This window comes from Phyllobates terribilis, unplaced genomic scaffold (assembly GCF_046119375.1).
Source record: "Phyllobates terribilis strain yellow unplaced genomic scaffold, ASM4611937v1 Scaffold_3__8_contigs__length_932513732, whole genome shotgun sequence".
Taxonomy (NCBI): Eukaryota; Metazoa; Chordata; class Amphibia; order Anura; family Dendrobatidae; genus Phyllobates; species Phyllobates terribilis.
Window position 1 is genome coordinate 352,545,990 of NW_027362763.1, and position 27,705 is coordinate 352,573,694.

At 43.1% G+C, this 27,705-nt stretch overlaps 1 protein-coding gene across 1 annotated transcript; it reads right to left on the minus strand.

The window, feature by feature from the left end:
* LOC141258117 (alkaline phosphatase, tissue-nonspecific isozyme-like) lies at positions 1-26,625 on the minus strand. Its single transcript, XM_073673123.1, has 10 exons — positions 26,508-26,625; positions 19,613-19,728; positions 17,840-18,014; positions 17,156-17,328; positions 16,936-17,070; positions 15,640-15,709; positions 15,066-15,200; positions 14,409-14,600; positions 1,468-1,584; positions 1-288 (listed from the first exon to the last, which is right to left on the minus strand). The coding sequence occupies exons 1-10, from the start codon at positions 26,521-26,523 to the stop codon at positions 77-79; spliced, it is 1,341 nt and encodes a 446-aa protein (XP_073529224.1). The 5' UTR covers positions 26,524-26,625; the 3' UTR covers positions 1-76.
* Positions 26,626-27,705: the final 1,080 nt, after the last annotated feature.

Below are 27,705 nucleotides of genomic sequence, written 5' to 3' on the forward strand. Positions count from 1 at the left end.
AAGATCACAAATGCTTTATTCCTATTTATTCCTACTACCATTATTAGAACAGCAATATAATCAGTTGCTGCGGAAGTTATTCAGTGGGCAATTTTGCCTTTAATTGTTCACAGTCTGTATACGGTTCCAGACAGCCTGCATAGGCCATGGCGTGGGCAATGTAACTCTGTTCATGGATGCCATGAAAAAGATGGGCAAATGGGCCTTTAGCCATGATTGCCACGTCCTCTCCTCCATGAGTCTCTGACACGAGTGGCACAGCAGCCTGCTGTCTGTAATTATTGGCTTCTGTTGAAAACAAGTAAGACAAAGTTTCAGTTAGGCTATGTGCCCATGATGCAGAAATGCTCCGGATTTTTTCCTGAGCATTTCTGCATCTCCCTGGCAGAAAAAAACGCATGCTGATTGTACATGTTTTTCCTGTCAGGGACAAGCGTATGTCCCACGTTTTTCACATGGATTTGCGCATGCGGGTTGTCAAGCGCTTTTCCAAGCCATTTTAGCATCACTTGGAAAGTGCTTGACAACTTGGTCACACTATATAAATCCATGCAACCGGCATGGATTTATATAGTGTGACCAAGTTAATAGTTAAAAAGAATGGTAAAAAATAAAAAATAAACATTATACTCACTTTCTGATGGCCCCCGGTCTCCTTCTCCGGTGCGTCCGGTGTGTTGGGCGGCTCGGGTTGGTCTAAAAGGACCTTCCATGACGTCATTTAGTCATGCGACATCAGCGGTTACGTGACTTGTCACATGACTAAATTACGTCATGGAAGGTCCTTTTAGACCATCACGAGCCGTCGGGCAGCCAGGACGCATCACTGAGGAGACCGGGGGGCCAACAGAAGGTGAGTATAATGTATATTTTTTTATTTTAAATTCTTTTTTTTTACAGGTACTATGGTCTGGAGGAGAGTCTCTTCTTCTCCAGACCTGGGTACCATCCGCACATTGAATCGCTTAATATCCGCATGTGCACATGTAGTGATGCGGATATTATACGATTCAATGCAAGTCAATGGCGGCGAAAACGTCGCAATTACGCAAAATAATTGGTAGTGCTGCGGATTTTTCCGCAATGATAATCCGCAGCGGAAATTTCCGCAGCATGTGCACAGCACATGCGGATTATCAATGGGGAACATTGCAGGCCTTCTACCAAGGGTTTTTAAGCGTTTCCACCGCAGAATTGCAGCTGCGGAAAAGCTTAAAAAACGCATCGTGGGCACACAACCTTATGGTGACAACAACATCCCAAATTGTGGAAAGAGAAAGAGGTAAAAGAAAGAAAAAAACACAATTTGTTATAGAGAACAAATAAACTCTAAATGTATTAAAATAAAGATCTACTATCACAAGCATTGCATTTCATCTCCATTCATTGTCTATGCCTGCTTAATTACATCTCTTGAGAAATGAAGAAATATTCCCGTCAGGGGCAATATAGCATGCTGGTTAATACCTGTATCAATGTTTGTGATGTCCTCCCGTACTCCATTAGTGAGCTTAAATCCAAGTCCATTTCCATACAAAAGGCTAGTGAAAGGTTTAATGTCACTGGCTTTATTTGGTGCCAAACCTACAAAAATTACAAATAAAGGAATAATCTGTTTGACAATGTGGTGCCTGAAAATAACGTGGATGAACATTCTTTATAAATGCTTCATTAGTTTCCCTTCAGACAAGTTAGATGATACAGGGTTGTATTCAACACTGGCCCACATATTATAACACTTTCCCCATCCATCAAGGTACAATGCAAGGTTCAGTGAATTTTGGTTTACTTAGTCATGCCCCCCACCTATCACTTATAGGAGTTGTTTGAACAGCCACCTGTGAATGGAGTGTTTTGACCTCTGCTCCATTCACACAGGGCTCTTCAGAGCCATGGTTTATGGGATTGTTTTGAGTCCCAGTGGTCAAACCCACTGTGATGGGATGGGATAACTTCCAAACTTGAGATAACTGCTTTAAACAAGTTGTCCTAGATTAATTTTTATTTGCCCATAGGATACTGAACCTCCCCAAGTCCAATCCTACCAATCCGTCAACAGAACAGGAGAAGTGGTACTGTGCAGTGTATACATACATAATGATATAGAAACTGAGAAATACACCCAGTATAGAGGACAAGAGAAGTATACATTGCATAGGAAACACTGAGTCTCTGCTTCATACATCACATAGGATACACTGAGACCGTTGTAAATACATCACATAGGATACAATGAGACTGCTGTAAATACATGACATACACTGGGACTCTAGTGTATATACATCATATATGATACACATGTAAAGCGCCATGGAATAAATGGCTCTATAATAATATATAATAATAATACATTACACTGAGACCGCTTTGTACATCATGTAGGAAACACCGACTGCTGCACACATCACATAGGAGACAGACTACCTTATATACTTCACATAAGAGATACTCAGACAGTTGTATATACATCACGTAGAATACACATAGACTACTACTATAAACATTGACCTCATCTCGGGAACTCACTCAGAGACTAGGGAAGTTGAAAGGTCCCTGGGTGCCCATAAAAGCTGATTCAACTGCCACATCTAGGACAAGACCGCAGAGTGAGAACTCCACCACAAAAAAATGCCCTGATGCTGGCACTGACCAACATCAGACTTAGTTAAAAACAACATCAAATACTTAGTCAAAGTGCTAACATGCTGAAAAAGTAAAGGACTGGTAGGCGAAAAAATGGAGCCGACGTCCCACTATGTTGTTAAGTGCTTTGGTATACTAGGAATCTGCCCAATAGGGTGGCCAGTCTGGGCTTGGTTGCTATTCACTCATGGACCCTGATGTCTTAGGCTATTCTTTGTTTTCTTTTGATTTAATGAGCTATTCGCAGTTTCACTGTACCGTCCGTGTGTACTTACACGTGCATGGCTTAATCTTTGAGGCAAGCATATGCTACTGGCAGGATAAACCAGGTAGATGTTGATGTACAGTACATGCTACAGTGGTGTGCAAAAAGTGTTTGCCCCCTTCCTGATTTCTTATTCTTTTGCATGTTAAATGTTTTAGACAAAGATAACACAAGTAAATACAAAATACAGTTTTTAAATGAAGGTCTTTATTATTAAGGGAAAAAGAAATCTAAACTTACAGGGCCCTATGTGAAAAATCGATTGGCTCCCATTTTAAAACAAAAATTAACTGTGGTTTATCACATCTTTGGGAAGCGGAGTTCAATTTCCCTAGCTACACACAGGCCTAATTACTGCCACACCTGTTCTCAATCAAGAAATCACTTAAATATGACCTGCCTGACAAAGTGAAGTAGACCAAAAGATCCTCAAAAGCTAGACATCATGCTGCGATCCAAAGAAATTCAGGAACAAATGAGAAACAAAGTAAATGAGATCTAGATCTATCAGTCTGGGAAAGGTTATAAAGTAATTTCTAAAGCTTTGGAACTTCTGCAAATCAGAGTGAGAGCCATTATCCACAAATAGCGAAAACATGGAACAGTGGTGAACCTTCCCAGGAGTGGCCGGCCGACCAAAATTACCATAAGAGTGCAGCGACGACTCATCCAAGAGGTCACAAAAGACCCCACAACAACATCCAAAGAATTGCAGGCCTCACTTGTCTCAGTTAAGGTCAGTGTTCATGACTCCATCATGAGAAAGAGACTGGGCACAAATGACATGCATGGCAGAGTTCCAAGACAAAAACCACTGCTGAGCAAAAAGAACATAAAGGCTTGTCTTAGTTTTGCCAGAAAACATCTTGATGATCGCCAAGACTTTTGGGAGAATACTCTGTGGACTGATAAGACAAATGTTGAACTTTTGTAAGGTATATGTGTGGCACCCCAGGTCTGGTCGCCACAGTGGCAGCAATGTCATGTCTGAGAGCAGGTGGGAGGTTCCCTGGTTGGGGACAATTAGCATGCAGCATCTCCTGCCTCAGTCCAGGGAGGGGAGAAACCTGCCCTTCATAAACTGGATCTGGGGCGGGGTTAGAGAGTCCAGTGAAGCCAGAAACAAGTTCCAGTCTAGTTCCAGAGACAGGGACAGGTCAGCAGCAGGCTGAGGAGTCCCTGTAGGCAGAGGAGGAACACGAGGCCAGGAGGGGAACTAGCAGAGTTCGTCCTGGCCAGAGACTTGTAAAGCCGGACACTGGAGTCATACGGGTGAGAACAACACGGTACACTCAGAGACGTCGGCTACCACCACACTACATCGGGATAGCCAAGAAAGAGTGAAGTCAGCACGGTAGGCCTACAAACTCCCACTGACCAGCGGGATTTCCCAGTTGCTCTCAGACTGACCAGGCCTCCACTGTTAACCTGTATTCCGGACGGGTCCCTTAATACCACCAACAGTAAAGACCCTGACTTGCATGACAGACTCCATGTGGTTACTGCTGCTTCCGCGCACCATCACCACCAACATCCCTATTTACTGCCCTGAGGCTATACTCCTCCTGTGGGGAGTTGTACTATCCTCTGCTGCACCCACAACACCAGCCTCAGCGGTCTACCCTGCAGCGGCGGTTCACTCTGACCGCAATCCACGGGTGGCGTAGTCGGACATTCGGTATATAGCTCGCCATTTAGTTTGACCACCCTGAGCCACGGGACCGGGTCACCGCCACGGTGACTACAACCCCCAGCATCTACAAAAAAGGCCCGGTTCCGGGTTACCCACGCGGCCCAGGGGGCGCGTCATATGTCCCATTACATCTGGCATAGAAGTAACATAGCATTTCAGAAAAAGGACATCATACCAACAGTAAAATATGAGGGTGGTAGTGTGATGGTCTGGGGCTGTTTTGCTGCTTCAGGACCTGGAAGACTTGCTGTGGTAAATGGAACCATGAATTCTGCTGTCTACCAAAAATCCTGAAGAAGAATGTTTGGCCATCTGTTCGTGACCTCAAGCTGAAGTGAACTTGGGTTATGCAGCAATTATCCAAAACACACCAGCAAGTCCACCTCTGAATGGCTTAAGAAAAACAAAATTAAGACTTTGGAGTGGCCTAGTCAAAGTCCTGACCTTAATCCAATTGAGATGCTGTGGCATGACCTTAAAAAGGCAGTTCATGCTTGGAAATCCTCCAATGTGGCTGAATTACAACAATTTTGCAAAGATCAGTGTGCCAAAATTCCTCCAGAGATTTGTAAAAGACTCATTGCCAGTTATCACAAATACGTGATTGCAGTTGTTGCTGCTAAGGATGGTCCAACCAATTATTAGGTTTAGGGGGCAATCACTTTTTCACATAGGGCCATGTAAGATTGGATTTCTTTTTCCCTTAATAATAAAGACCTTCATTTAAAAATTGCATTTTGTGTTTACTTGTGTTATCTTTGTCTAATATTTAAATTTGTTTTGTGGTCTGAAACATTTAAGTGTGACAAACATGCAAAAGAATAAGAACTCAGGAAGGGGGCAAACACTTTTTCACACCACTGTATATCTCTAGCGTTGTATTTGTAACGATTTGCAGTGCTCTTTAATAGAGATGAGCGGTGTTCGACTCGAACTGTTCGCCAATCTCAAATTCGAGCTGTTTTGGGCGGTGTTCGAGCCATTCGGTGAACACGAACGATTTGAAAAAAATTCGGCTGTTCGAGGTTATGTTCGATAACTGTTCGTGCACCAAAATCATAACTGGATTTTTTCTCAGTAATGATGAAAATTAATGTTAATACGCAGTTTGAGTGTACAGCGGGGTGGGGGGAGGGGCAGGGGATGGATCTCTGCAGAAATAATGAAGATCTCCATTTTTTTTCTCTTTCCCGCATTTACAGTGGGGAGGTGCAATCTGTCAGCCTATCAGCAGCGCACACACGGAGCGAACTGCTTTTTTTCACACAAGCAAGGGCATGTGTCATTGGCAGTGTATGTCACATGTCCTTGCCCTATAAGACCCAGCCATTTTCCCCGTCGCCACCATTTTCTCACTGCTGCAGCTGCGTGTTAGACGGCACCGCTGTTGCTGTGTGCGCTATACTTTGTTAATTTCAAGGCAATTTTCGCACAAATCTACAGATAGCTTGGGAGTAGGGAACAGTTGTGATTGCAGTCCTTTTAAGGACTAGGTTACATCATTTCCTACGACTTTTATCAGGCAGGTCTGTGCTCTTAAATAGATAGGTTGGGAGTAAAGACTAATTGTAATTGCAGTCCTTTTGAGGGCTAGGTTACATCAGTTCCTATCACTTTTATCAGGCAGGTCTGTGCTCTTAAATAGATAGGTTGGGAGTAAAGACTAATTGTAATTGCAGTCCTTTTCATAGCTAGGTTACATCAGTTCCTATCACTTTTTGCAAGGCAGGTCTGTGCCAGTGCTGTGCAAGTTTTATTCACAGCATTTGGCTAAATCTAGCAAAGCTAATCCTTTTTGGCCTCTTGCAGTGTGTGTTAGTCAGTGGAGAAGCCTATCTGTGTTGCAATCTACACCACCTGTGTATAGAATACAATTTTTTTTACTGCACCTAGTGAAGTAAAACCTTTTGAGCATAGCATCATTCTATTAGTCCATCTATACTAACCTCCACCAGGTTGCAAATTCAATATAATTTTTTTCTGCATCTAGCTCTGAAAAACTATTTTGGCTTCTAGCAGTGTGTGGGACCTTGTTCTATTAGTCCATCTATACTAACCTCGATCAGGTTGCAAATTCAATATAATTTTTTTCTGCATCCAGCTCTGAAAAACTATTTCGGCTTCTAGCAGTGTGTGGGACTTGTTCTATTAGTCCATCTATACTAACCTCCATCAGGTTGCAAATTCAATATAATTCTTTTCTGCATCTAGCTCTGAAAAACTATTTCGGCTTCTAGCAGTGTGTGGGACATGTTCTATTAATCCATCTATACTAACCTCCATCAGGTTGCAAATTCAAAATAATTTTTATCTGCATCTAACCCAGCCAATACTTTTGGGCTAATACCACAGTTTGGCCACTCAGCCCTGCTCAGTTCCCATCCATTGTTTTTTGTGCAAACAACTCCAGAGTTGTGAATTAGTTAACCACCAAAATGAGTGGAAAAAGGCCTGCTGCTGGTGGAAAGGGAAATAGGCGTGTTGGGAAGGGAAAAAAAGGTTGTGTCCGTGGGGTAGGTGTTAAAGCAACAGTAACATCTGCAGAAGAAAGACCATCTTCCAGCCAAACTAAGATGTCTACTTCTTTTAGCGGACAATGTGATAAGATCCCTTTCTTACGGCCACGCCAATCGCTACAAATTCCAGATGAGGCACAAAAACATCAGGTGCTTCAACGGATATCAAGTGCTCCTTTAAGTGGGCTCTCCTCCACCTCAACTTCAACATCACAAATACTCCAGTCCTCAGAGGTGTCACCCCAATCGCACTTGCTTCCTCACAGCTCCCAAGTCTCCAGCTGCCCGTCTGAGTATGGGGTAGAACAGATGGTTGAGTCTGCAGAGCTGTTTACTCATACTATAGCCTGGGAATCAGAGGTCGGCTCCAGAGCTTCTGTGAATCCAGACGAGGAAATGATCTGCACTGATGCCCAGAATCTTTATGAGTCGGATCCAGGACCAGACGCAGAAGGTTCTGACCATAATGTAGACCCTCGTTCCCAAACTGTAACTCCTGTTGGTGGAGACAATGAGGAAGACGATGATGAGACTCAAATACCTGATTGGAGCGACAACTTTAGTTTTTTGTCAGGGCAGGAACAGGTTGGCTCTGAGGACGACGGGTGTGATAACACACAGGGTGATGATGACGAGGTTGGAGATCCCACTTACTGTCAACCCAGAGTCAGCCAAGAGATGAGGTCAGCAGAGGAGGTGGAGGAGGATGCTAGTGACGACGGGGTCAGGTTGTGACTTCCTGGACAGAGACGTAGTACTGGAAGAACGTCAACAACTGCATCCTCAAACACAACTCTGCCTCTGACCACAAGTCGTGGTGGCTCTTCAGGTCGCATGGTTGCTAAGCCTTGCCTAGCCTGGGCATTTTTTCAGATCGATAAAGATGACCCAACTCGTGTTATCTGTAACATTTGTCAGCAAAAGCTAAGTAGAGGCCAAAAAGTACTTCATGCATGAACCGGCACATGGATATGAAGCATAAGTTGCAGTGGGAAGCTCACTGTGCTACAATGCGACCTAGCCGGCCGGGCCACCCACCGTCTGCCACATCTTGTGCATCTGCGGCCTCTTCATCCTCTGTGACTGGGGGGAAAGCAGTCACACCTGTTTTGGGACGCAGACCTGCCACCTCTTTACCCACAACAGCCAGCGTGATTGGCAGGTCATCATTCTCTTTGGAGGTGGAAACACCAGCTGGTGTTCAGCGCTGTCCAACATCGATAGCACCACCTTTGGATCAAGGCAACCTAACATGTCCGCCTGCATCTTCCTCACAGACCGGCAGTTTGCCAGGGCACCCTTCTCAACCCCGTCTAAGCACAACAGCCCTCGGTCCCTCAGATGTGGACAAGTAAAAGACCATTTCCTCCTAGCCATGAGAAAGCTAAGAGGTTGAATTTCACCATCTGCAAGCTCTTGGCTACAGAAATGCTTCCTTTCCGCCTGGTGGACACAGAGGATTTTCGAAACCTTATGTTCGTCGCAGTGCCCCAGTACCAGATGCCCAGTCGGCACTACTTCTAAAAGAAAGGTGTGCCTGTGCTCCACCAGCATGTTGCACACAACATCACCGCTTCTTTGAGAAACTCTGTGTGTGACAGGGTGCATTTCACCACAGACACTTGGACGAGTAGGCATGGACAGAGGCATTACATGTCGCTGACTGGGCACTGGGTAACTATGGTGACAGCAGGACAAGGGGCTGCTGTCCAAGTCTTCCGTCCCCACAAGTTGTGCGTCAATCCTCTTTATCTCAAAGTTCCTCCACTGCTTCTGCCTCCTCAACCTCCTCTCGGTCCTCCACCTGCACCCAAAGCCTGTCTGGTCATGCCACAAGCTTTCTAACTGCGCAGAAGGGATCCTGCACACCTCCTTACTATGCTGGCAGCAGGGCTCAACGTCATCAGGCGGTTTTTACTTTGAAATGTCTGGGAAATGTGAGTCACACAGCTGAGGAGTTGTGGTCAGCTCTGGAGAACCAGTTTCATGAATGGTTGTCTCCACTGGACCTGAAACCAGGGAAGGCCGTGTGCGACAATGCTGCAAACCTGGGTGCGGCCCTTCGCCGGGGCAATGTCACACACGTGCCTTGTATGGCTCACGTGTTGAACCTGGTTGTCCAGCAATTTTAAGCCCACTATCCCGGACTAGATGGCCTTCTGCAGAGGGCACGGTCGCTGTGTGCTCACTTCCGCCGTTCGCATTCCGCAGCTCAGCGACTTACATCTCTACAGAAGTCGTTGGGCCTGCCACTTCACTGGCTAAAATGCGATGTGCCTACCCGATGGAATTCAACTCTGCACATGTTGCAGCGACTGTGGCAGCACCGACAAGCCCTGGTGCAATACGTTGTGACGTATAGCCTGGGCCAACGAGATCCAGAGGTGGGGCAAATCACGCTGGAGGAGTGGTCTCAGATCAGGGACCTATGCACCCTTCTGCACAGTTTTGAAATGGCGACGAAGATGTTTAGTGCTGACGATGCCATTATCAGCATGACTATTCCGGTGATTTACATGCTGGAACACATGTTAAACAGAATTCGGAGTCAGGTGGTGGCACAAGAGGAGGTGGAGGAAGTAGAGGAGGAGGAGTTGTATGCGGAAGGGCTAATATCTGCAAGGTCCAGACGGTCGGCAGCACCAAGGCAGCAGGCATGTGAGGGTGGGGGAGATGGTTTTACCAGGGCGCATGGTAGCAGCCAAACTAGTGAGGAAGGTGCAGGAGCCCAGGAAGAAGTGGAGGACGAACTGATGGAAGACTCATCAGATGAGGGAGACCTTGATCACATTTCTGTTGTGCGAGGTTGGGGGGAGAGGGCAGTGGAAGGAAGCATGATTGTTACCTCGCCATCAACACAACAGGGACTTGGTGCTCCTGGATGCGCAAGACACATGAGTGCCTTCTTGCTGCACTACCTGCAACATGACCCTCGAATTGTGAGAATTTGAAATAATCCTGACTACTGGGTTGCCACACTGTTAGATCCCCGGTACAAAAGTAAATTTGCAGAAATTATTCCTGCCATAGAAAAAGATGCACGCATGCAGGAGTATCAGCAGAGACTGTTGCAGAATCTTACATGTGCTTTTCCTCAAAACACTAGTGGTGCACGTAGTGAATCTCACAGTTCCAACTTGCCAACCGTGGGACCGTCGAGTGTTCAGCTCTCAAAACGTAAGAGAAACACAGTATCTGCTGGTAACATCAATTTTGCGGAATCATTTCACCACTTTTTTAGCCCATCCTTTGCAAGGCCACAGGAGACAAGAAGTCTGACACATAGTCAACGCCTAGAGACGATGGTACATGAGTATCTCCAAGTAAACATTGAAGCCATGACTGTGTCACTGGACCCTTGCTCTTTTTGGGCTTCCAATCTGGATAAATGGCCGGATCTCGCCACTTACGCCTTGGAGATTTTGTCATGCCCCGCAGCCAGCGTTCTGTCTAAACGTGTGTTCAGCGCTGCTGGTGGTGTGTTGACAGATAAGCGCACGCGGCTCTCCACTGATAATGTAGACAGACTCAAGTTCATAAAGATGAACAAATCATGGATCCGAAACGACTTTTCTACCCCTGTGTCATCCTGGGGAGAGTAAAAGCTTGATGATTTGTTAAAATCACCTCACCAACCGTTTTAAGCTTTAAAATTACTAATCATGTTTATCTGTATCTTGGCTGGAAAATAATTTGGGCTTTGTAGCAGTTTGCAGTACTGATTCTATTAGGCCATCTATACTAAGCTCCACCAGCTTTCAAATTAATAATAATTTTTAGCTGCATCTAGCCCGGAAAATAATTTTGGGGCTCCTAGATGCGCAAGACACATGAGTGCCTTCTTGCTGCACTACCTGCAACATGACCCTCAGATTGTCAGAATTCGAAGTAATCCTGACTACTGGGTTGCCACACTCTTAGATCCCCCACACTCTTCGATCATCCTTTTCGTTTTAATAAAGAACAAAAAAATGGTCATTTTTGAAATTATAAGCATTAGCAGGTTATTAGAAACTGAAATCAAACAGTTTTCAACTCAAAACTTTATTCTAGGTGATGTTACATTTGCACATAGGACCCCTTGTTCGAAAGAAGCTTCTGAACTCTCTCGTCCATTGAATTTGTCAGGTTTTGGATGGTTTCTGCTTCAATTGTTTTGCATGAGGACAGAACACCCTCCCAGAGCTGTTGCTTAGATGTGAACTGCCTCCCGCCATCATAGACACTCCTTTTGATGATGCTCCAGAGGTTCTGAATGGGGTTGAGGTCAGGGGAGCATGGGGGTCACACCATAAGTTTGTCCCCTTTTATGCCCATATCAGCCAGAGATGCAGATGTGTTATGTGCAGCATGAGACGGTGCATTATCATGCATGAAAATGATCTTACTGCAGAATACACGGTTCTTCTTCTTGAACCATGGCAGGAAGTGCTGTTTGAAAAACTCCACATACATTATGGAGTTCATCTTTACCCCTTCAGGGATCCTAAAGGGGCCGACAATCTCTCTCCCCATGATTCCAGCCCAAAAAAATACTCCACCTCCTCCTTGTTGGCGCCGTAGCCGTGTTTGCGTGGGGTGTCCATCAACCAGCCATCCTCCACTCCATCCATCTGGACCATCGAGCGTTGCACGGCACTCATCGGTGAACAAAACAGTTTTGAAGTCAGTCTTCATGTATTGTTTGGCCCACTGGAGCTGTTTCTGCTTGTGTGCAGTGGATAGAGGAGGTCGACAGGATGGCTTACGCACAGCTGCAAACCTCTGAAGGACTCTGCATCTTGTTGTTCGGGGGACGTTGGAGGCACCAGCAGCTTCAAAAACTTGTCTGCTGCTATGACAAGGCTTTTTTGCCGCTGCTCTTTTAACCTGACGTAATTGCCTGTAGGAAAGAGTCCTCAATTTTCCCTTATCAGCATGCACACGTGTGTACTGTGAATCAGCTACATACTTCTTGATTGTGCGATGATCAGGATGAAGTGTCTTGGCAATGTTGATTGTAGTCATGCCTTGACCTAAACACTCCACAGTTTGTTGCTTCTCAGCAGCCGACACATCCTTTTTCTTTCCCATTTTGGCAGAAAATATAGGCTGCTTAATAATGTGGGACAGCCTTCTTAAGTAGTCTTGCCTTTCATTGGACACACCTGCGAAACTAATTAGCATAGGTGTCTGCAATTGCTTACAGTGATATAAAGAGCCCTGACACACATCACCATCAATGAGTTTAACTGACAAACAAAAAAAATTCTTACCTTATCACTCCTAAACACTTTTTGCATAATAATTTGGAACACAGTGTACATGTGCTTTTCCACAAAACACCAGTGGTTCACTTAGTGAATCTTACAGTTTTAACTTGCCAACCGTGGTCTGTATGGAGTTGTTCAATAAAGGGCCCAAAATTAAGATAGCATAGACGGGAGAGGTCTCTATGAATAGGAATTCCTAAGTATTTGATACCCTGTGAGGGCCAGGCAAAGGGAAAGTTGGACTGGATGGAATCCTGTATGGATTTGGGGAGGGAGACATCGAGGGCCTCAGACTTCGCTGCATTGATTTTAAAATTTGACCATGTAACAAAGTGATATATTTCAGCCATAACAGCAGGGATGGATATATGTGATTGAGTGATATATACTAGGACATCATCAGCAAATGCAGAGCACTTGTACTCGGTGCCTCCCACCTCAATCCACCTAATATTGGGGTTATGGCGAATTGATGAGAGCAGGTGCTCCGTCACTAGGATGTATAAGAGAGGGGACAGAGGACATCCCTGCCTTGTCCCATTGGTGATTATGAAAGGTGATGAAAATGTTCCATTTATCTTCAGCCTAGGTGACGTATTGCGATACAGGGCCGTGATTTTGCCTATAAAAGGGTCCCCTAGACCCCTACCCCAAGCTTTTTAAGGGAATAATATATGGCGTGCCAGGAGACTCTATGGAGTGCTTTCTCAGCATCCAACGAGATTATCTAATTACAAATTTTTAACTGCATCTAGCCCAGGAAATATTTTGTGCCTAGTAGCAGTGTCTGCTAGTCAGCGGATTATCCCAGCTGTTAAGCAAGCTACACCACCTGTAGTTTGGACACTTAATTTTTTCAAAGGAAATGGTTCGGGCCCCCGGGAAGCTCAGTGAAGAGCATCGGGGAGTCACCCCAAGGCATAGGGGCTGGGACTGGCGGTAGGACCCCTTGCGGTGGACCGCCGAGCTCGATCCTTATAAAAGCTTTTTAACTGCAGCAGCTTTAGTGGATGCTACTGGAGCTGGAATTACGCGGCTGCTGGCATGAGACTTGCCCTCCAATAGATCCTTGCAAAAGGATTTAAAGTGTACTCATTCAAATTAGAGAGACAATTTAAATTAAAAAGATTAGACCTGCCTCCACCGCAGGGGGGCTCGCTCGACCCACCAGTGGACAGGCACCAGTATTGGGAGAGGGGGGGCTGGCCGTCAGGGTCCACCGCGGCTCTGGCACAAACCCGGCGACACGGAGTTCGCACGGGCAGGAACGGACTGGCCGTGTCGGCTTCGCACTTTTTTGGTTTTAGAAGGGCATGACATGCCTATATCTGTGTCTCCCCCTCCTTTTACTCCTCCACCTCTTTTCTTTTCGCATGACTATATGTACTTGTCACTTTTCCATGTGTTAGTTGTTTCTTCTGAGCAGTTTGTCAGCTTTTGGACACCTTTGAAGGTGTTTTCTATGTGTTTCTATGTGTTTTTGTTTGCCTGCCATTGGTTTTAACGGTGTTCGACGGTGTTCGACGAACAGTTCGGCGAACATACGGGTGTTCGACGAACCGAACCGAACTCGAACACTACGGGGGTGGCTCAACACTACTCTTTAATCAGTTATGTAAAACAGCTTCTACTGTATACCTATTAACCAATGGCAGAGAGCTGTCTGCCCATTCATAGGTTTTCTTTAGTCTATAGGAAATAGGGACACAGTCCATCTGTTCATTCATCCCCTGTTCACCTGAAGATCATATAAAGAAAAAAATTACTAAATACTTATTAAGGGAGTTGTCCAGCATTGGACGCCACATCGTAAAAGCTCCAATGCCCATCATAAAATAAAAAAGCTTGATACTCATCACCTGCAGTAACGCATTTTCAGCAGTGTCAGCACTGTGATTCCCAGCGCACACGTGACATTGCTATGTCACATGACCGCTGCATTCAATCAGAGGCTGCTGATCAACTGTAGACTTCACTATTCCGTCAGAGCGAACTTATAACTATATTTATTAGTAAAGGAAAAAACATAATTGCCTTACCAAAAATACTATTGCCACGGTCTGTGTAGCCACCAAAGGTGAAGACGTGTGAGTGGTCTGCGGTCACAACAGTCAGGGTGTCAGAAACTGATGTGAGTTGTCCAGCTAAACGGATAGCTTTGTCAAATTCAACAGCTTCAGTCAGTGAATTTTTAGCATTCCCATCATGGTGTCCATGGTCGATTCTACCTCGTAATTTCAATTCAAAAGGGTAATTTTTATCAATTTATAGGAATCACAAACATATGTTTAAATATTCTTACTTTATTCATTTATCCATAACATTCAAGTATCCTACTTTTTCATTTTATTTCTAATTTCAGTGGAACTGTATGTCAAAGACAACAATATGTGGATTAATCAAAGACTATAATAAAAAGTATAAAAGAAAAATGATAATCAAAATTAATATAAATACATTGATTTTATCATATCTTATCATAATGGGAGTTATTATAGTTCTAGAGCCCATCTATTTATTGGGATGTTATATTTGGACTATCATTCTAATTTTGCTTGCCTGTCTTTACTTTTCCGTCTTTCTTAGCGTATTTTATAACTATAGCGATGATGAAAAATCTATTTTAATTGTTTTAGTGATTATTTTCTCGATATTGAAATGTACTTTGCATGTAAAAAAAAGCATTTTATACTCATCTTCTACAAATAGAAAAAATCCATTGGGATTTTTGCTCAAGATTTTGATGGCCTTCTCTGTCATTTCAGCAAGGGATGGGTCAGTGGAAGGGTCACGACTCAGTTCATATTTCATGTCTTTGGGCTCAAAAAGACCTAAAAATACAAAGTGATCATGTTTTGTTACTAAAAAAAAATACATCTATGCTACCAAAGCCAGAGGCTTGGCAAAGCATTGCCTATATCATTTAGGCAAGGTCTACACCAGTGTTTTTCAGACCTCATGGCCCCTCAACAGATCATGTTTTCCTTAGTTTTGCACTTGTGAGAGAACCTGTGGCAATTTTTGATGCCTTGATAATAATTCCATTACTTTTTCAATAGTGCGGAAATCCTGAATATATGATCTGTTGAGGGCCGTGAGGACTGGAATTTGGGAAACACTGGTCTACACGGGGCAGGTTGTCAGCATAAGTGGTATGCAATTCAGTAACAACTATGGGATAACTTGATACTGTGGGTCTTTAGTATATATATTGCCATTTTTTTCTTCCATGTTCCCAATATATGAATATAAATATAGAAGACGCTTTACCCATAAGATAATCAGTTGTATTTTCATTCACTGCATCAAAGTCTGCTTTATTCCACACATATTTGGATCCCTGTGAGGGTAGAATTGCAGTAAATAATGATGTTTAGTATGATGAATATATACACTGGCTGATAACGAACAAGTCGGTTCCTGTGCCAATCAGCCGACGAATGAGCAAAGTGCTTATTTGTTGGGTGAATTAATTTATAAGGCTGCATTTACACTGGAGATTGCAGCCATTAAATGAGCGCCATTCAGCTACCTGTAAGCCGCTCTGCGGCCCGTAAATAGCCAGTTTAGACAGACTAACTGCACTTCCATGCGCACAAAATAATCGTTAATACAATAGTTCTGTGTGCATAAAATATCATTGTTCTTGGCAGCACATTTCCTGCTTACATAGAATGATGTGCTGCCGAGAAATATGTCTTTTAAGCAAACTTACAAATCATGTCACCCTACAAACGATTGGGTGATTGGCGGCCTGTTTAAACAGGACGATAATTGGGAAATGAGCGTTTCTATAAATGCTAGTTGGTTCCCAATTATCAACCTGTGTAAATCTCCTCTAACCTTGCTTAAAACTGATTCCTCTCTGCAGTATATCTTCTTGTGTTAACAGGACATATCCTGGCAAAACAATTCTATTCTCACAGAACAATCATAATATCGATTGCTCTGTGCACATGGAAATGCAGTCAACCTGTCTAAACAGGCTATCAAACAACCAATCATCAGCTTACAAGTAACCAATCAGTGGTCGATTTTCAGTTACTATAGGCCAGACTGTATAAATTGACGATATTGATTTATTGTTATCCAATAGGTGGCACTAGAGTTCAAGTCCTCTATCCCTCTGATGAGAATATTTTCATATTTAGATTCCCAGAAAAGCATTGCATGGCCTATAAGTCTCCTTATGTCAGCTTGACACTCTCCACAATGAGATATATTCCTCCTTAGGCACCTATCCGAGGCCTCTCACCCAGCCAATCAGATCTTCTGCTTTGCACTGATGAGGGGAAAACACCCTGAAACACATGTGGGCAAATGGAATATCAGGTATTACCCCTTATTCTAAGTCATGTGGCAAGGCTGTTTAAAGGGTCTAGATTGTTACATCCAATAGGTAGCGCTCGAGTTCCAGTTCTCTTTGGAGAGGTTATTTGCATGAAGGAAGTCTGTAATGCATGACTGTTCCAATAGGCATTGGATCCACTAATGTATAAGTGATGTATTGTGGCTGAAAGTACTATGAGACTTTTTAAGTTTCCATTTAACAGAAGAATTTATTACCTCTCTTTTGTTCAACCACAGATTAATTAGGTTGAGGCCATCTTTTCTTACAGCCTGGCTTGATGTGCTGGTTGGATATTCTGGGTCAGGTGTTCCCTTTGGATTCATGTAGGCTCGTCCTCCTCCCAGAATAACCTGTAAATATTATAATATAGATCAGTAATGTTACTCAAATAAAGACCCTTATATTAGCTATCACATAATTTGTACTTATAATTACATCAATTTCTGTATTGTGCACCAGCTGGTATGCAATGTCCTTGCAGCCACTGTTAATCATATTTTGGGTCATCTCATTGTCAGAGTACCATTCCCGGTTTGCACTGTGAGAATAGGCAGCAGCTGGGGAAGCATGTTGGACGCGGGTTGTTGTCACAATACCTACAGATTTACCTGTCAAGTAGGGTGAAAAGGAACAGTTACATCAGAACTAATAAAAGAATAACAATAAAATAATAGTGAAAGAAATAACAGAGGAGAGAAGAAGGGGAAAAAGAGGATAGAGAGAAGTAAGATGTGATGGGAGAGGGGAGGACAAACGGAAAGGAAAAAAAGGAAAGGAGAGGTAGGATGAACATGTCTTGAATAAGCCTAGAATGAATGCATTGTAAGAAAAGGATCTATTGTTCGTATCAAGTTTATATGTTGAACAATTTTTTTTTATTTTTCATTTTGGTGTTTTTTGTTTTCCCCATTTATATGTAATTAACTATATTTACAACCCTTCTTGAAATCTTGCAGTTTTCACTCTGGTTACTCAGCCTCACAATAGATTGACATTTTAAGCTAAATATATATATTTAATATTGATGGGATGTGTTAGGACTAAATATACAGCAAACAAAAAAGTGGCTGTCAACTGCTTGTCTAGCTAGTGATACAGGAAATACATGGTGTTTCTCACCTGCTAATTTAGCTCTGTGAAGTATTGATTCAACTTCATTTCCATTGGCGCTTGTACAAACTCCATAATTTGCAGCTGCGCTCACACCCAGGGTTCCAGAATTTGTTTTTACCCCGCACAAGTAGGCTGTGCCTGTCCCTGCACTGTCAGGGACCTGTGCATCCACGTTGTATACCTGCAGTGGAAGTAACCGGCCGTATCTTCAGTCAAAAAATGCTTTGTTATATATAAGTAATTAAATTGGAAATAGGAACAGGAGCAGAAATTTGGGCAATAGCTAAAATAAGTATCTAATCATTGGCCACTAGTAGATGATAAATCATCACAAGTTGGAACAAGTGTAGAGGATACATGTACCGCTTATTTTATAGCTTCTGTTTAGTAGAGGTTTCTGCTTATGATGGTTCCCCCAGACCACCCTCTGCATCTCCCAACATCTGATCTAATCTTCAGAATGAAGAGCTGACATTTTGAGATGAGCATGCTGACTGGAGCTACATCAGACATGCTAGTAACCATTAAAGAAGCACTCCTCCTATCAAAGTTTTTATCCTCTTAATATAGTGCAATGATATTATATAGCATTGTGTTATTACAGTAGCTCATTTTGTCCTTCTACCCAGTTAAAGGGAATCTGTCACCACCGGGGACTTTTCAGACCTCTAATATGGGCATACAGGTGATAGAAATGCAAATCTATACATACCTGTATGGCCCATATTAGAGGTCTATTTGCTTTGATATATCTTTTTATAAAATCCGTTTTCCTAGGTTTGGCGACCGGGAGACACCAAGAAATGCCCTCCTACCGGCCTACATCACCTGTATGCCCATATTAGAGGTCTGATAAGTCCCAGGGGGTGACAGATTCCCTTTAATTCTTCTCTTTTCCATTAGATCTATGACATCAGGTGATAAAAAACTGACTAGCTGAATCCTTCTAATCTCTATGTAGAAACAGGAGGTCAATTTTCTCTGCACAAGTCATGAGTGACTGCAAAAGTCTATTGCAGGTGAGGAGGGAGCAGCTGGTCAGGAGTTGGAGAGGGATGATAAATGCAGGGAATAGAGATTTCCTATTTCTACATAGAGCAGAGAAAAGAGAATAATTAACTGGGTAGAAGGGCAAAATGAGCAGTTGTAAGTACACAGTGCTATATAATATGATGACTGCAATATATTAAGATGCTAAAAAATTTGATGGGAGGAGTGCTTCTTTAACATAATATAGTCATCGGCAGAGTGTTCACTGAAGATTTCATAACGTGTACAAGATGGAAAACCGTATGAAGTTGGGGCTAAAGAAGGTAAAAAGCAATTACTTTCTTTACTCTAAGGGCCCGATTAATCAAAGCTGGTGTAAAAAGCTTTGAAAAGTGGAATAAATTTGCCAACAAAGAAAGCAGAGCTGGGGGCGCAGGGGGGCGTGGCGACCGCTGATTGTCAAATTCATGATTAGCGGCGACATTCGTTATGCCACAACTCTTATTTCAGTCCCAGCAGGGACTGGAGTAGAATTTCTGTGTACAAAGAGGTGTATGCCACTTGTCAAAAACTCCTGATTATGCTTCTTCAAGAATCCGGAGCATCTGACTCCAGGACATCTCCACATCAGGACCAGCGTGAACAATGGCACTTTTCATGAATCGGGCCATAAATGTATGTATAAAGTCAATGTAAACCATTAATCAATACTAATTGTTAGTCTTGTGCCTCAGCTAATTAAAAATTGAGAATATATTCATGTGTTATTGCCATAATGGCCATCCTCACTTTTGAAAGAGCAACATGAGGGAACTTTTCCATCTCTAATATATTCTCCTCCCCAGGTCGTCCTGCTAGTTGTCCTTGGTATATACGGGCCGCAGTAATTGTAGTCACACCCATTCCTGGAATTAGACACATTATATGAAGAAGCATTAATGTATACTATGTTACAGAAATCAGCCTTATTTATCATTACAGTAGTGATATTGAACACTATCTCTATAGACAATGTATAGAATATCTATAACCTACTAAGGAACTGTGTATAGAATTGTGCGTACTGCATGGTTTGTGCATTTTACGTTACACTGCTGCATTACATTATAGTAGATGTGTGATAAATTCAATAAAAATCTATGAATCCTAACAGTATTTTGGATGGTAATGTGACGCCCTGCTGTGCATGGAGTCACAGATCCTGGAGGGGTGCATTTTCGGGTTTTCTCCACAAGAGGCCCTCAGAGCATACACACACCTCCACATAGAATCATAGAATCATAGAATGGTAGAGTTGGAAGGGACCTCCTGGGTCATCTGGTCCAACCCCCTGCTCAAAGCAGGATTCACTAGATCATCTCAGACAGATGTCTGTCCAGCCTCTGTTTGAAGACGTCCATTGAAGGGGAACTCACCACCTCTCGTAGCAGCCTGTTCCACTCATTAATCACCCTAACTGTCAAAAAGTTTTTTCTAATATCTAATCTGTGTCTCCTCCCATTTAGTTTCATCCCATTGCTTCTAGTCTTTCCTTGTGCAAATGAGAATAAAGATGATCCTTCTACAATGTGACAGCCCTTGACATATTTGTAGACAGCTATTAAGTCTCCTCTCAGTCTTCTTTTTTGCAAGCTAAACATTCCCAAATCCTGCAACCGTTCCTCATAGGACATGGTTTGCAGACCAGTCACCATTCTGGTCGCTCTTCTCTGAACTTGCTCCAGTTTGTCTATGTCTTTTTTAAAATGTGGTGCCCAAAACTGTACACAGTATTCCAGATGAGGTCTGACCAAAGAGGAGTAAAGACCGATAATGACTTCACGTGATCTAGACTGTATGCTTCTGTTAATACATCCCAGAATTGTATTTGCCTTTTTTGCTGCTGCATCACACTGTTGACTCATGTTCAGTCTATGATCTATTAGTATACCTAAGTCTTTTTCACATGTACTGTTGCTTAGCTCTATTCCTCCCATTCTGTATATGCTTTTTTCATTTTTATTGCCCAGATGTAGTACTTTGCATTTTTCCCTGTTAAAAACCATTCTGTTGGTTGCTGCCCACTGCTCCAGTTTATTTAGGTCTTTTTGAATCCTCTCTCTCTCTTCTCTAGTATTAGCTATCCCTCCTAGCTTTGTGTCATCAGCAAATTTAATCAGTTTACCCTCAATTCCTTCATCTAAATCACTAAGCCAGTTATGAATCCACCTAACAGTTGCCTGGTCCATTGCATACTTGGTCATTTTTTTAATAAGGATGGTGTGAGATACTTTGTCAAATGCTTTGCTGAAGTCAAGATATACTATATCTACAGCATTTCCCTGATCCACCCAGTCAGTGATTCTGTCATAGAAGGAAATTAAGTTAGTCTGACATGACTTGTTAGTTACAAACCCATGCTGACTCTGGTTAATCACTTCATTCTTATCCATGTACTTACATACATGTTGTTTAATAATTTGTTCAAAGATCTTTCCTGGTATAGAAGTCAGACTCACCGGCCTATAGTTCCCTGGGTCCACCTTCTTCCCCTTTTTGAAGATAGGAACAACATTTGCTCTTCTCCAGTCTTCTGGGACTTCTCCTGTTCTCCAAGAATTTTCAAAGATTATGGAGAGTGGTTCTAAAATTTCTTCTACGATCTCCTTCAGTACTCTGGGGTGTAATTCATCTGGACCTGGAGACTTGAACTCATTTATGTTAGCTAAATATTCCCTCACAATCTTTCTGTTTACAGATAACTTGGATTCCTCTATTCCTTTAAAAGGACAGTGAAGATCAGTTGATGTTGCATTTTCTTTCTGAGAGAAAACAGATGCAAAATAGGAATTAAAAAGTTCGGCCTTCTCAAGATCCTCTCTTACCATTTCTCCATTTTCATCCTGTAAAAATCCTATAGCATCTTTGACTTTTCTTTTACTTTTGACATACCCCCAAAATCCTTTTTTATTGCTTTTGACATCTCTTGCAAGCCTTAATTAATTGTCAGCTTTAGCTAACCTGATACGTGCCCTGCAGGATCTGCAGACTGCATTATAATCTTCTTTAGATATGCCTCCCTCTTTCCATTTAATAAACATTTCTTTCTTTCTTTTTAGCATGTGTTTAAGTTCTGTGTTCATCCATCCTGGTTTCCTTAAATGCTTCCCATTCTTCCTACTTTTCGGGATTGTTAACGATTGTGCTTTGAGAATCTCATTTTTAAAAATTTCCCATCCTTCCTGGACATTTTTGTCCTTAAGGACATCCAGCCATTGGATCCCTCCTATTCTCTTTCTGAGTCTCTTAAAATCTGCCTTTCTAAAATCTAACCTTGAAGTTTGAGTCTTCACATGTCTTCCTCCTCTAGTTATCCAAAATTCTATAATAGCATGATCGCTGCCTCCTAGGGTCCCAGCCACTTTTACCTCCTCAACCATTTCCTCCCTGTTTATAAGGATTAGATCCAAAGTAGCAGATCCCCTTGTTTTCTCCCCTACCTTTTGGAAGATAAAGTTGTCAGCAAGAGAGGATAAGAATTTGCTTGACCTGTTAGTTTTACTTGAGAGAGATTCCCAACAAATGTCTGGATAGTTGAAATCTCCCATGACCACTACGTCATATTTTTTGGAGAACTTGGTCATTTGATACATAAAGAGTTCATCCATATCTTCAGCTTGCCCAGGTGGCCTGTAGTAAATGCCTACAATGGTGTCCTTTCCGTTGTTCTCTCCTTGTATTCTTACCCAAACAGTTTCCACAGAACTCCCAGTCTCTGAAGCTTCAATCTCTGTGCAGATATACGCTTTTCTAACATACAATGCAACACCTCCTTCTCGTTTATCAAGTCTGTTTCTTGCAAATAAGTTGTATCCTTTTAGCCTTTTATTCCAATCATGTGTATCGTCCCACCAAGTTTCAGTGATTCCAATGACATCATATTCCTTTTCCTGCATTAGTAGTTCCAATTCTCCTTGTTTGTTGCCCATGCTTTGTGCATTTGTATAAAAACATTTTAGTTTGTGATTGGTTTCTCTTCCTCCCATATTTTTATTATTTAAATTGTTTTGTCTTTGTTCTTCCTTTCCACTTCCAGTAGCAGAGATCTCAATAGTATTTGTGAGCTGTATGGCTTTTTCTGGCCTTTTGCTTCCCTTCCCACATTGTTCTAGTTTAAAGCTCTTCTGATGAGTGTAGCAAGGCGACTTCCAAATACATGTTTTCCAGTCTTCGTAAGGTGCACCCCATCTCTAGCAAGTAGTCCATCGTATAGGTAATTCATTCCGTGATCCAGAAATCCAAATCCTTGTTGACGGCACCATCGACGTAGCCAGTTGTTCACCTGTAGAATCTTATTCCACCTCATTGTTCCATGGCCATCCACTGGGAGGATGGATGAGAAGACCACCTGCGCTCCCAATACTTTCACTTTCTTGCCTAAGTCTTCAAAGTCACTGCAGATGGTTTCCAGGTCCTTTCTTGCGGTGTCATTTGTCCCCACATGTATTAGCAGGAATGGGTAGTGATCTGTAGGTCTGAAGAGTCTTGATATCCTGTCAGACACATCTTTAAATTTTGCTCCTGGAAGACAGCACATTTCTCTTGAGGTTATGTCTGGTCTGCAGATAGCGGCCTCTGTTCCTCTTAACAGGGAATCCCCCATGACCACCACTCTCCGTTTTTTCTTCACAACATTCTTCTTTCTCCATCCAGGAGGATTCTGAGGGCTTACAAGGTTATTCATTGCTGGCAAAGTCTTATTTTGCTGTATTTCTTCATGGTTCTCCTGCGTGAGAGCCTGGTACTGGTTCCTGAGCAGTATGGGTGCTGACTGCCTCTCGATCCTCCTGCTTCTGTGGGTCACATGCTTCCATTCCTCGGTTTCTTCAGGTTCAGTTCGAATTTCTTCTCTTTCTGAATCATGAAGAGATAATTCTGCTCTGTCTAAGAACTCTTCACCTTCCTTAATGATTTTCAAGGTAATTAACCTCTCTTCTAGATTTCGCAACTTTTCCTCCAACAGGGACACAAGCTTGCATTTCTGGCATGTGAAGTTTGGCTTTTCCACTGGCAAGTCTGTGAACATGTAGCAGGATATGCAGCTCACCAAATGGCTCCTGGACTCTTCCATGTTCTTATTGTTAATGTTCTGAAAACAGTGAAAAAAGCTTAAAAAAAAAGCTTCAAAATGCACGCGCCGGTAGGCGCGCGGTTTACCAATGTCCTCTTTTCAGCTCCAACAGCCAAAATCCAGTGTTCTTTGAGCTCGCGGAGACTCTTCACTTACCCCAAAATGCAGTGGGAATATGCAAATTATCTCCTCAGGACTCCTCCCCTGGTTTACCGATGTCCTCTTTTCAGCTCCAACAGCCAAAATCCAGTGTTCTTTGAGCTCGAGAAGACTCTTCACTTACCCCAAAATGCAGTGGGAATATGCAAATTATCTCCTCAGGACACCTCCCCTCGTTTACCGATGTCCTCTTTTCAGCTCCAACAGCCAAAATCCAGTGTTCTTTGAGGTCGCGGAGACACTTCACTTACCCCAAAATGCAGTGGGAATAAGCAAATTATCTCCTCAGGACTCCTCCCCTGGTTTACCGATGTCCTCTTTTCAGCTCCAACAGCCAAAATCCAGTGTTCTTTGAGCTCGCGGAGACTCTTCACTTACCCCAAAATGCAGTGGGAATAAGCAAATTATCTCCTCAGGACTCCTCCCCTGGTTTACCGATGTCCTCTTTTCAGCTCCAACAGCCAAAATCCAGTGTTCTTTGAGCTCGCGGAGACTCTTCACTTACCCCAAAATGCAGTGGGAATAAGCAAATTATCTCCTCAGGACTCCTCCCCTCCACCTTCTACCTCAGACCACCAGAGGGAGCCTGATAGTGATATAAATAGGGAAGGTGGAGTGATTCAGCAGTTTCCTGCTCAGACACAGAAGGACTCAGTGCAGTCGAGCCAGAGCCTAGCAGTTCCTGCAGAAAGAGTTCAGTACAGTCTGTAGAGTGATTCCAGACTAGAATTCACAGAGCTCAGGATAGAAAGCTAGGAGTGTGCCGACGCTCTGAGAGCGGCAAAGAAGAGCAGTGTCCCGGCTGCAGTGTGTGTAGCCTAGTGAGGGCCCCGAGCGGGGCAGAAGGCGAGTGGAAAGTGAGTAACATATGGGGCAGAGGAGCTTAACCAGCTCACCCCGAAGTTACAGCGGACACCGGGTCCGAATCTACGTGGATCTCCATGACCAGTAGAAAACTACCGGAACCCCTGGCGAACTACATGTCCCAGGATCACCAAAAGCTGATACGTACCAGGGTCAGGAATCACAGAGACCCCAAAGAATAGGGAGAGTGATCTCCAACAGAAGGCCCTACCACAAGGTCGGCAGGTGCAGAACAGAGACAAAGTTAGGCCTAGCTCCAGGCAGGCCAGAGACTAACACTAAGCGGCGAAGAAACAGGAGGCCCTACACCCGCTCACTGGGGAGGATCCTGAAATGCTCCCTTCACCCTACAGTGCTCCGGGATGTGCCTGAACTTCCATCAGTAAAAGGTACTGAAGTGACTATCGTGTCTGTCTCTGTTCTTGCTCTGACCCGGCGGGTCCCATCTGTCCTGCATCCTTACCAAACACCGCTGCCCTGAGGCCTAGCTCCACCTGTGGGGAGCTATACCACCGAGCTGCCTTGTCACCGGCCTCAGCGGACTGCCGCAGCGCTGGTGAAAATCACCAGATACCACAGGTGGCGTCACGAACTTTCCCATATAAACTTTTCCCTTTTTGTTTTGTCCCTTTTTACTGACCGCCCTGGGTCACGAACCGGGCCAGCCACCGTGATAATCCCCGCAAGCAGCCATCGGCCCGGCTGTCGAGTACCCCACGGCCCAGGGGGTGCGTCAGTAACAGTACACATATCAATTGTTCTAATAAGTTTACAAGTAGGTATTCTATTGAAAGCTACAACAATAGAAAGGGTATAATCACAGCTGATTTGCCGAATTTGAGAAGGGGTTGTCCATATGAGCAGCAGAAACATCTCAATAAGAGTAAAATGCCTTTCTTATTTAGTTTGCAGTTATAAAGGGAAAAAAATGTATCCAAACACTAAGGGCCCCATTTATCATTGCAGTTTTGCAAGTTTTTGATGTGAAAAACCCCCAATTAGAGAGTTTTTGATTTGCAACAAATTCATAAAAGGATTGCATTTTTTTTAAATTAGGCTTTTGTTCATTTTCTGATTTTTACATCTATGTGGCTTTTGCAGATGTTTCAGATTTATTCATCAAATGCAACTTTTTAAAATGTCACACTTTTTTTTGCTCAAATGTTTTCTAGTCCCTTCCGGACTGTTTTTTGTACGCCAGAAATGTTTGTAGCAATTTTGTGGAGCACACGACTTTTTGCCTAAAAACGTGTAAAAAAGGTTATAGACAAAAATAATAAAAAATAAAACACGGGGACATAACTGCTGGTCGATTGACCGGCTGAACCATTGTTCTTCCAACAGCTATCTAATGTGTATGGGAGGTTTTAGTTTTAGACAACTGTTTAATTAAAGTTTATTTGCCAAGCAATCCAGATTCCAGTACAAATTATATTTTATAATTTCTACTTTGGCAATAACATTTTTGAACAATATTTTACAACTGAGGAGAGCCCCAGCATCGCACCTGTATCTTCCCACCACTACAGACACCTATTGGTGATAACTTACCATCTCCCAAAAACATAATGAGATTCTTGGCCTTGTTGACATTTGGTTTCAGATTCAGAGCAGCTGCCAAAGTCTCCCTGGCTTGATCATTCCAGTACTTGGGGGTCTTCTCAGCTTCTATAAGTCACAATGAAATTATTACATTAATTAATTTTTTATCAGTGCTAATATATTACAAGGGTAATGTATAAAAAATCAATCCAAAGTGCCGGTCACTAGGTGTCTCCCTACTGTGTTACTTGATGTCCACTGCCTATTGTCAAGGGTAATCCGTTTCTAGCAGCAGAGACACCAAGACATAGTACAAGAAGAGAGATGGTCTTTCTCTCTGTACTCTTGCTCTACTGTTTGTCACATTAAACAAAGGTATGACTGAAAGATGAACTTTCAGTTCGGACAGGCAAGCCATTTACAATGGCGTAGCAATGTATACTGGGAAGTGAAGGAACGAAGTTCCAGCTCTTATAGTGCTGGCAGAATGCTGATGAAGAGGAATTCTACACTTAAAAACATTAGTTGAAAAATTATAGAATATGCGAATCAGGACAGTTCCTGGATATATTTGATTGATATGTGCACCAAAAAAAGTGTGTGGGGGATTAGGGCAGCAAGACCATGCTTTTCTATAGGACAAGTAGGCAGTAAATGGAATATGCCAGCAAGATTTCAAACCCCAAACTACACTGCTCAAAAAAATAAAGGGAACACTCAAATAATACATCCTAGATCTGAATGAATGAAATATTCTCATTGAATACTTTGTTCTGTACAAAGTTGAATGTGCTTACAACAAAATCCCACAAAAATCATCAATGGAAATCAAATTTATTAACCAATGGAGGCCTGGATTTGGAGTCACCCCCAAAATTAAAGTGGAAAAACACACTACAGGCTGATCCAACTTTGATGTAATGTCCTTAAAACAAGTCAAAATAAGGCTAAGTATTGTGTGTGGCCTCCACGTGCCTGTATGACCTCCCTACAATGCCTGGGCATGGTCCTGATGAGGTTGCGGATGGCCTCCTGTGGGATCTCCTCCCAGACCTGGACTAAAGCATCCGCCAACTCCTGGACAGTCTGTGGTGCAACGTGACGTTGGTGGATGGAGCGAGACATGATGTCCCAGATGTGCTCAATCGGATTCAGGTCTGGGGAACGGGCTGGCCAGTCCATAGCTTCAATGCCTTCATCTTGCAGG

Bases quoted from the DNA above. Each gene is read 5' to 3' on its own strand.
- LOC141258117 (XM_073673123.1), bottom strand. The intron at 18,015-19,612 runs GTGAGGATGGCC...CTTCCACTGCAG, and splicing joins CTCATGTTGCTCTTTCAAAA to GTATACAACGTGGATGCACA. The intron at 15,710-16,935 runs GTAATAAATTCT...CTACCCTCACAG, and splicing joins TGTGGTTGAACAAAAGAGAG to GGATCCAAATATGTGTGGAA.